Raw genomic sequence first — 10749 nt, 5'->3', positions numbered from 1 at the left:
GCTGTGACGCCCCTGGTCCTGCTGCTGTGATGTCCCTGGTCCTGCTGCTGTGACGTCCCTGGTCCTGCTTCTGTGCCGCCCCTGGTCCTGCTGCTGTGACGCCCCTGGTCCTGCTTCTGTGCCGCCCCTGGTCCTGCTGCTGTGACGCCCCTGGTCCTGCTGCTGTGACGTCCCTGGTCCTGCTGCTGTGACGCCCCTGGTCCTGCTGCTGTGCTGTTCCTCCTCCTGTGCTGGTCTCTCGTATCATAATAGTGCTAAGTTACCGCTGCTGTGTTACTGCTGTGACTGATTCTACCAGAGGACAGAAAATAAATTGAGTACATAAGAATAAATCAAAAGGTAAAAATAATCAGTTTGAATACCGAGGAATCGATTAGTTGAGTAAAACCTGAAGGAAAGGAAATTGAGTTGTTTTCTTCCGTATTTTCAAGAAATTGTGAATAAAAAATAAAGAACTGCTCATTCTTCTTCATTACTGACAATATTGATTTATCTAAACCAAGAGGAATGGCGCCGACCGATAATTGATTCTTTAGACAGTGCTGATTTCTTTTTTCTTTTTTGTAAGGTTAGAAAACGGAGGAAGCGACCAATTGTGTGACAGAAAACGAAGCACTGATCGCATGCGTCTCACACAGTCCTCAACTACCAGGTCCCGCGTGTGCCACTTCTTGACCATTACTGTTCCCAAGTGCCCCATCTGCTCCACATACCCTCACGCGCTCACATATTGAGAGCCAGGAATCACTCTACTGTACTTACCATACCAGTACTCAACTACTTGTCGGTGTGAGCAGTACAATACTATACTTCGCTATCTTCAATGCTTAGCAAATTTCCCAGAAACAGAATATAGAGACGTGAATCAAGCTCGCCCATTGAGTTAAGTTTTCTATGTGAGTGAAATGGAACGTGATTTTAACAGTTGTATGTCACGAAAGCCAGAAACCGTGATGTGTTGTGTTTTGTGATGTTTGGTGGTTGAGGCGTGAGAAAAAGATCCATTCGCCTGTTTGTGAGGCCGAGCGCGATATTCCCAGTGAAACACACGGTGTCTTGCTAAACCACTCCCTGAAGGTTTGTGGGGTAATGATTACGATCAATATTCAACCAGAGGCGGACTCAGGTGTGGGAACAGTGCCCCCCCCCCCACCTTCTACCTATCTCTACCTGTAGTATTCCCATCTATCCACACCCATAGTACTGTGCCGCCCACCCTCGCCCATAGTACTGTCATCCACCCACATCTGTAGACTGTTACCCACCCACACCCATAGTACTGCCACCCACTTATACCTTCAGTGCCTTTGTATTATTTATTATATAATAGATTAAAAAAATACTATTTTAATGTGAACAAATTTAATTATACAAGATACACAAAGGAACATGCATTCTGTCTGGACTCGTTAATAAGTCTTCTATACACGAAAGGAAATTTTTTGTCGAGTAAAAATAATTTGTGGAGACAAAAAAAAACTTGTGTTTGATGTAAAGAGACAGTCAGTGTAGGTACAGGAGAAAGTTATCTTTACACAGAAGACAAAGTTTCAAGACATAGATGAGCATTAATATAGACCCAAGAAAACATTTTTAACTCACTCGAAAACTTTTTGAGGCAGAGCGGATAATCGTTTCGTAAACTTAGCTTTTTGGGACGCATGAGAACACAAATTGAGTAAATAACTCCAGAAGAAAATGAAAATGACTTAGAAAACGAAATAATAAAAACTGATTAGGAAACAGGAAGACACAATTCAAAAAGGAGTTTGTAAACCCAAGAAAGAAATTTGGACACTAAATTGTTTCGTTTAGAAATTGAGAAAAGAGTTGTGAAGAAAGATGCCGGGCGCCAGGATCCACCCCTCATCTGACCTGCACCTCCCACTGCCTGTGACGTCAGGGTCCCCCGTGGTACAGGACCATACTGGGTCACTTTTACCTGTTCCTGCTGGTAAAACGTTGTCCTCATCATCTGTTCGGGCAACGAAATCGTTCTCTCCACTACCTGTGTTGGTAGCAAAGTCATTTTCATCATCTGTAACTACAGCTAAAACGTTAACCCCAATACCTGTGGCACCAGTTAATTCCACGTCCCAGTTATCTGTTCTTCCAGCTAACATGATGTCCCCATTACCCGTGCCACCAAGTAAAGCGGGATCCCCACTACCTGTGCGGGCACATGAAGAGCCTGTATCAATGACGTCATCGATTGTTGACGTATTATTTGAAGGTCAGAGAAGCAGAGAGAAAAACCAGTCACCAGCGCCACCTACTACCGCACACTACACTAAAACACAACGTCTTCAGGTCAGTCAATTATCTTTCTAACTTTGATTACAACTTCGTAACTCACCAGAAGATTAACCACATTAATGCTACCTGGGAGGGTTAAGTTAGGTTAGATTAGCGTTAGGATAGTTAGGTTTAGGTTAGGTTAGGCTTAGTTTAGATCAAGTTAGTTAAGGTATAGATCATCTTCGAGCTATCTCTGATTATTAACCTACATTATTATCATTACCAGTCAATAGCAAGCCCACTCCAGGGTAATTACCACATCAACCTCCACAGTCTGAAGTCATTCCTGCCACCACAACACCTCTAAATTTCCTGTTTCCATCAAATCATTTGGTATTTGGTCTTTCCTTCGTGTTGCCTTGTCTTCTAAGGATCCACCCGGTGATTTCCTTGATGTATAATGTTCATACGTCCTTCTTTACCACGTCCCCACCACTGCTGTTATGTTTTCTTCCTCTTTGATCTCAACCACTCGTTTTCCTCTGCTGTCCCTACGTGTTATAGTGCCTCTGTACGTGTTATAATGTGTCTGTACGTGTTATATTGTGTCTGTACGTGTTATATCGTGTCTGTACGTGTTATATCGTGTCTTTACGTGTTATATAGTGTCTGTACGTGTTATAGTGCGTCTGTACGTGTTATAGTGTGTCTGTACGTGTTATATTGTGTCTGTACGTGTTATATTGTGTCTGTACGTGTTATATTGTGTCTGTACGTGTTATAGTGTGTCTGTACGTGTTATAGTGTGTTTTTACGTTTTATATTGTGTCTACGTGTTATAGTGTGTTTTTACGTTTTATATCGTGTCTGTACGTGTTATATTGTGTCTGTACGTGTTATATTGTGTCCGTACGTGTTATATAGTGTCTGTACGTGTTATAGTGCGTCTGTACGTGTTATAGTGTGTCTGTACGTGTTATAGTGTGTTTTTACGTTTTATATTGTGTCTGTACGTGTTATATAGTGTCCGTACGTGCTATATCGTGTCTGTACGTGTTATATAGTGTCTGTACGTGCTATATAGTGTCCGTACGTGTTATATCGTGTCTGTACGTGTTATATAGTGTCCGTACGTGTTATATAGCAGTCTTTATACGCAAGACTCCTACAACGATTCCTCTTTTATTTCTTCCTATCTTCGTCTTGAGTCTTGTAGAAATTTGCATAATTCTCTTAAATTTTATACAGTGATTTCCTTTTTCTCACACAGGTACCAACACTTTGCCTTACAGCCATAGTGTGACAGTTTCTCATCAGAGGGATTAGTTCGTCTTGATGGATATATTGATTTATTTTGTCTTCCTCGTCGAATCGTGTTCATGTAAACTGCGATCAATTTTGAAGTATTTTTTTCGTCAGTGCTTTAAAGAGTCCAATATTTTAAATATTTCCTTGTATTTTTATATCAAACTTTCTTGATCGTTTTTTAGGAGTTTCTGGTGACTTGAGTTGTAACATTTATCAGACTTTATTGACTGTTGGTTTGTTGTACATGTTACTCGCCTCAGTTATATCTGTTTATAGTAAATGTATTTATTATTTCAAGGTTGAACTGGAGGGGCTTTTATTTTTTTTTATTTAACTTATTCAATATTAAATGTAGTTCAACCCTACACTAAATAGCGTCAGTTTCCCTTTTATTTCCAGGAAGTCTTTGCAAGGTAATGTGCTGTCAGTTTTGTTGTCAGAGAAACAATTCAATAGTTCCTGTGTTGGGTGTGCAGGATTTACTCGGGGGTTGGAAAGTCTCTCTTAAGGTATGAAAAAAATACCCAATATATAAAGCACAGATTTTATTTATTTGATTCTGTGGATTTTCATAATACACGACTACAGATTAGTAGATCGAGAGTTGAAATTTGACCCGTAGATGAGCTAACACCCCAGAACTGTAGTTTTTAGGGGATTGGTCCCAGTGGTTGACCCCTAACCCCCCAAAATGGAACTTCCTCATTAAAAACACATCTGTTTTTTGCTATGCATGCCCACGAATTTTTAGAGGGCTTACTGTATATAAGGCATATTTATGAAAATAGTCCCGAATGTTGACGTTTGCCTAAATTGGGAGATGAGCCCCACCTAAAAGTTGAACGTGGTGGAGGTGGTGGTTACACCCATTCTGGTTAACATTACTTCTTAAAAAGAAACCCGGCCAACCTATAGTGACCCAGCTAGTGGAAAATATAATTGAAGTTAAAAATAACCTCCACCATCAGATAAAATTAAGAAAAAATAAAGGATAATTATAGAGAATCATCGGGTTATGGTCGAGTCAATATTTTGATAACATCAGCTGTAAACTTGTTATGGTGAGACGACAAATTAATGTAAATACAAAATTTACCTTTGATAATAAACATTAACACGCACATCAGTGTGTACGTGTATGTTTGTACTATTAAATATTTTGATTAATTATTTTATCAACTTTTATAGAAATTCTTGCTTCCAATTAAAATAACATTAATATCTTATTTGTTTTAATTTTGAGAATAATAAGCCACGTTTGGTTTCGGTTTACCCATATACAATTTATTTGGCCAAGTTTAACGATGAAATCAAGACTAAGAAATTTATACCAGTTTTTACCCATTTATTATAAGTTACTCCCTCCTACACCCACTAACTAACACAGGGTTTGTTATTTGTACACCGCTTCCAGATTAAAAGAACACCGCACTCTCTCTCTGTGTTGGTTCTCAGTATTTTTGTGCCTTTTTATTTTTATTTACTTCACAGTTTCTTAGCGTATGTTGTTAGGGGGAGATAGATAGCCTACTAAGGTCTTGTAATTCTCGCCATGTTATCTCTCTCTCTCTCTCTCTCTCTCTCTCTCTCTCTCTCTCTCTCTCTCTCTCTCACACATTTTGTTTTTCGACTCCTCTCCCTTCAAGGTTCAATAATTTCTTGTTTCTTTTTTTTCTTCTATATGTAATCTCAACAAGACACCGAATCTACTCGACCTGCCACTGTTGTTTGGTCAAGTTTTAGTTTCAAAAGAAAAACTACTGTTGAAGTAAACAGTTCATGTGTGTCTTCGTGTTTATCTTTATTCTTGTTTGTGTTTATTCTTGTTTTCCTTTGTGCACATGTATGTATGTATGTATGTATGTATGTATGTATGTTTGTATGTATGTATGTATGTATGGATGTATGTATGTATGTATGTATGTCTTATACAGAAACTGAAAATGTACATCCATAACACCATTTATGTAAATATGTATGTTTATGAGTTTGTGTTTTGTGTATGAACGTGTGTGTGTGTGTGTGTGTGTGTGTGTGTGTGTGTGTGTGTGTGTGTGTGTGTGTGTGTGTGTGTGTGTGTGTGTGTGTGTGTGTGTGTGTGTGTGAACGTATGCAATGCAGCTGTGTGCGTGCTTCCATGTGACTGTATCTGTAAACACATCAATACTGTATCATTATTCTTTTCCGAAAATAATGAAATTGGCGAATATCTCTCTCTCTCTCTCTCTCTCTCTCTCTCTCTCTCTCTCTCTCTCTCTCTCTCTCTCTCTCTCTCTGACATTTCAAAATATTCTAATCCCCACAATTTTTTTTTACTTCCGTCCTACCGTCCAATCTCATAATGTTCAGCTCACTACACGAAACTCTAACCTCTCTTTTATTATTTCGACTCTAAAATCTTTTATAAATTCCACTGCACTCTTTTCTCTTTGAATTCGTATTTTAATTGAGTAATAATTATTCTTATGTCAAAATCTACAGCTGATATTTTCCGCGCGATTTTTCTTTTTCCGGTGGTTGTCACGCGAGTCTTCAAGTCTGGGGTTAGACACCGCTGGTCGAGTTGCTCTCTCTTTCTCTCTCTCTCTCTCCTTTCCTTGTTATTTATCAGTTTTTCTTATCGATCCTCATAGCCAGAGTATAATAGATGAAATTAGAGACCTCACCCCCGTGCAGGTTATTCCCCAATTTGAATAATTATGCCATTAAACTTTTTCTAAACTCAATGAATATATTTCCGGCTTCAAATTTGGACGCATAAAGTCTTCCTATTCATTTAGTTATAAGAAAATATACCTTAGTGACTTGTGTTTATTAATTGGTATCCATCTTGTGATTTGTTCTTTAATTGATGTAATATCTGGTCTTGCAATGTACTTAGGGAGAATATTACACAACAACGAGGAGGTGAACTACTTGCTTACCTCATCTGTTTTGGAAGGGGGGTTGTTGTTGTTGTCGTCGTCGTCCTCGTGGGCACTGTCGTCGTCCTCGTGGGCACTGTCGTCGTCCTCGTGGGCACTGTCGTCGTCCTCGTGGGCACTGTCGTCGTCATCCAGATATATAACCTGTAACAGACGAGTGAGTGTGTTGGTTCGGTCTCCCTGCTCGTGTTAGGGTTGGGTTAAATCAAGAAGCTCGTTTTTTATGACAGGTTAACAAGAGGCTCGTACATCATGAGAGAATTAAGGTCAAATCATCAAGAAGTTTGCACTAGGCTAAACAAAATCGTACTCCATTCAGTTAACAAATACAAAATAAATAAAAATAAAAATGGGTTTTATAGTTCCGTCTGTCCATTAGTGACTGTGGATTACACCTCAATCAGAACTGCATTTGATCATCTTTAATTCCCCAAGTGTATAATCATGCACCCATTCACAGCTGGGTGGACTGGGGATACCCTAGGAGTTAATCAGAGACCCTTAGTACAGGATATGACTAATGTAACCAGTCGAACTTCACATCACAAATCATTTAGTAGTTTGCCATGTTAATAAAAGTTGTATCCCAAATTCTTTAGTTTACCATACATCCAATAGTTTGACGGTGGCAATATCTTCCTCTGTTACAAGTGAAAATTAATCAGTGACTTAACAGTATCTATCCGCACTTGTAATTCCAAACTTTCGCTAGGTTAGTGAAGGCCCATTACACCTGACACTGACAAGACTAACGTAATGAGTCTGGGAGAGTCACTTGACCTGACTTGGCCTTCAACTTACACCCGTGTCCCAAGCGTGCCACCTCTCTCATGGCACTTGGTATTGTATACACGCTCATCATGTATAATCTTTCACACTCATTTACTTTCACAATTGCATTTTTTCCTAATTTCTTTCTTTCACATTTGTTCATTCAAAGTTGTATTTCTTCACAATCTTTATCATTCTTGGTTGGTGCTTTTGTCCTGACCCGTGTGTGTGTGTGTGTGTGATGCAGCTCGTTAACTCAGAGTGTGGTTGTTGTTTTGGTGACAGCTTCTACACGTTAAACAAATTCACGTCTTGTTGGCCCTAGGGCCGGCCATCCTTGTACACGAGGGGCGACCATTATTATTAGTAGTAGACCACTGTGTATAGCTCTCTTGACACATAAAATGTAGCGTGTCATAAGTCATAAGCCTCTCGTGTTTACAGGAGTAAAACGTGACAGCTTGTTTGTGATCGTGTATGGGAGGAGCTACAGGTGTCCCCATGAGCCTGAGTGTTGACCGTTGACTGCGTGTAGTCAACGACAGTATAAGCTGTCTAATTAGAGGTACACATGTATGCACATATGAGGTCGCTCTCATTTACACTAACACGCACGCAGATGTCCAGGGTTAGATTCCCGTCTATATATTTATATATATATATATATATATATATATATATATATATATATATATAACGTAATATTAATGTTTACATCTCATAAAAAGTTAATATTTTGTGTTTGGTTAAAATTCGTTTGGAAGATTCACGATACAATAGATAATCCCGTGACCTCATGAGTGGTCGACATCCAGGTCTAAAGGGGGGGGGGCGGGGGAGTGGCGCCAAGGGGAGGTGGATGGGTAGTGGTGACACGGGGGAGGGTCATGGGGGTTCATCAAAGATGGTGGAAAGGGTCAAGGGGGTTTGGGTGTGGTAAGGGGAGGGGAGGGGAGAGGAAAACATCACGCAAGCTCGGCATCTGGTGGAGTTATCCTACACCTGCACCCCACAACACAGTTACCAGATGAGAGGTCAATACATTGTGGCCGTGAACCAAGGCGGTGGCCGGGTGGAGGGAGGGCGGTACAGCATCCTGCACCCGATTCGAAGTATATTCCCTTCAAGTTAAAAACCTTAATGGTGAATATTTTTTTATCGGCATAACGTTACAATGACACGGACTACAGAGACAACCCAACCTTTTCTAGCGCTACAGCCTGAAAACTTTACGCAAAAAGAGGAAATAATAAAACTTCTTATCTTTCACTGTACAACAAACGTAATATTATAGCATTGGATAAAGAAGAAACATAAAACTTTTCACGTGATACAATAAACATATTCTTCCTACCCGGTCACTATCTCTCCAGCATTCAGGAAATAGTTATTGATCGACGTCCTGTCTGTGTGGGCCATCGTTCCCCTGTGCGTGTGATTAACGATATGATTCATTATTATCTCGGGCGGCGTCCTGTTGACAACTTGGTTCACCCTCACCTGTGTGGTGCATAAGGTATAACACTGCTGGTGCCAATATTATATGATGTGTAGACGGTGTATGCCATTTGGTTGTCAATTTAAAGAAAACAGACGTATCTTGTATGGTTCTGTCCGTCCGTCAGTGTCTGTCCGTACATCTGAGTGTCTGTCCGTCTGTCTAAGTTTCTGTCCGTCCGTCTGAGTGTCTGTAATAATGATAATAATAATTAGTAATTATTAAAGGTTTATTGAAAGAGCATGGCAGCAGCAAGGCTGAAAATATACACACAGACACGCGAATACACACACACACACACACGCACTCACACACACACACACACACACACACACAACATATCCAACCAATATCTAAATTACGTTAAGTAAACCAATAAACTATTACAAATTATAAATAAATAGTATCATTATTAACCTAACCTAAAATAATGTATATACAACGTTGTTATGTCGGCAAACGAAATAATGAGTAACACAGAACAAGTTGTTACCACATTATAAAATAAATAGTGAGAGATTCATTATCAGGTTTAGTCTTGGGTTATTTTCCCCTGAAACTATTTGAAAATTTCCACCTGAAGTTCGATTACTCTCGCCTAATTCCACGAGGTCGTCTCATGTTTTCCTATTTTCATGTGAGGTCCTGCACATTTAACGTTCCTCTTCAGTTCTCCCATTTTTTTTCACATTTCCAACATATTTTACTTGTTCTTTACATCTGTAGGGGCACTGATGAAACACCTCTCAGTTTACAATATGAACATCACAGCTGCACCAACATTACAGGTACGCCTCGACCAGCTGCAGTCCGATGTAAACCACCTCGAGCAGCGGAGCGAGAAGCTGGAGGAGAAGCTTAAGACATTCCTGAAGCAGCAACAGGACATCGCTGAGGCCACCGACCACCTCGATGTCAAGCTCGACGCCCTGGCCAAGTCCCACAAGTCTGTCTCCTCTCACGCTGTAGGGCGGTGAGTCTCCCTGGCCAGCTGGTGGTGTAGTGAGTCTCCCTGGCCAGCTGGTGGTGTAGTGAGTCTCCCTGGCCAGCTGGTGGTGTAGTGAGTCTCCCTGGCCAGCTGGTGGTGTAGTGAGTCTCCCTGGCCTGCTGGTGGTGTAGTGAGTCTCCCTGGCCAGCTGGTGGTGTAGTGAGTCTCCCTGGCCAGCTGGTGGTGTAATGAATCTCCCTGGCCAGCTGGTGGTGTAATGAATCTCCATGGCCAGCTAAACGTTAATGAATGAACTTGCTTAAATTTAGAGTGGCACTACTTATTTATGAAGCATATTGTCACAGCGTGCAAGAGATACTACGAACTAACCAGACCCGCCAGTTAAACACTCACAGTTTCGACTACAGTACTTGTTGTTTAAGTTCTGACCTGTGAACCGTTTCATGTTCTCAACACCTGAAGGGTTTCATTTACCGAGAACGAGAATAACCTTACTAGTGTAACATCTCACACATTTAACTTGGTTCATTAATTACCAGCTAACAGTATAACTGCCATTAGAGTCCTGATACAGCCTGAGTACGAGAGGTGAGACTAGCAGTAATCTAAGGAAGTGAAGGCGGGCGAGTGCAGCCTCCTTTGATACTGAAATTATTAGTATACAGTGTGCTGTATACACACTGTCATGCCAATGGGACCCACTTTCACTTAAATAACTTAACGATAAATTACTGTTATCTCCAGACATCTAAAGTTGTTTGGTTGTACCGCCAGTTTTTCAACGTGTATAGTGTCTAACTTAGAACCTGTAGCGGTTCGGGATTGTAGACTCGGTAGAAATATTGATCAATTACTTTGTTACAGAGGAGGGCGACCACTGTTCAACAGGCCGGGTGAGGAAGAGACTCCCGGGAAGGATCGTAGTTAGGGAAGGATAAACTAGTACAAGTAGTATATTGTATACAAGTCAACACGGAGTCCCATATTCTTTACAAGTTTATATTAACAATAAACGGATGTCTTGAGGATGGCAGCTGTTGCCGACGACTTTTATACCAACT

The 10749-nt window shown here is 40.5% G+C and overlaps 1 protein-coding gene across 1 annotated transcript; it reads left to right on the top strand.

Moving 5' to 3' along the window:
- Positions 1 to 202: 202 nt before the first annotated feature.
- On the top strand, positions 203 to 9779 carry LOC121867146. The gene is made up of 2 exons (XM_042366895.1): positions 203 to 2310; positions 9528 to 9779. The coding sequence occupies exons 1-2, from the start codon at positions 1843 to 1845 to the stop codon at positions 9714 to 9716; spliced, it is 657 nt and encodes a 218-aa protein (XP_042222829.1). The 5' UTR covers positions 203 to 1842; the 3' UTR covers positions 9717 to 9779.
- The last annotated feature ends 970 nt before the right edge of the window (positions 9780 to 10749 follow it).

Source organism: Homarus americanus, unplaced genomic scaffold (genome assembly GCF_018991925.1).
Source record: "Homarus americanus isolate GMGI-L3 unplaced genomic scaffold, GMGI_Hamer_2.0 scaffold6317, whole genome shotgun sequence".
NCBI classification, from domain to species: domain Eukaryota; kingdom Metazoa; phylum Arthropoda; class Malacostraca; order Decapoda; family Nephropidae; genus Homarus; species Homarus americanus.
This window is presented reverse-complemented; position numbering and strand designations above follow the sequence as displayed.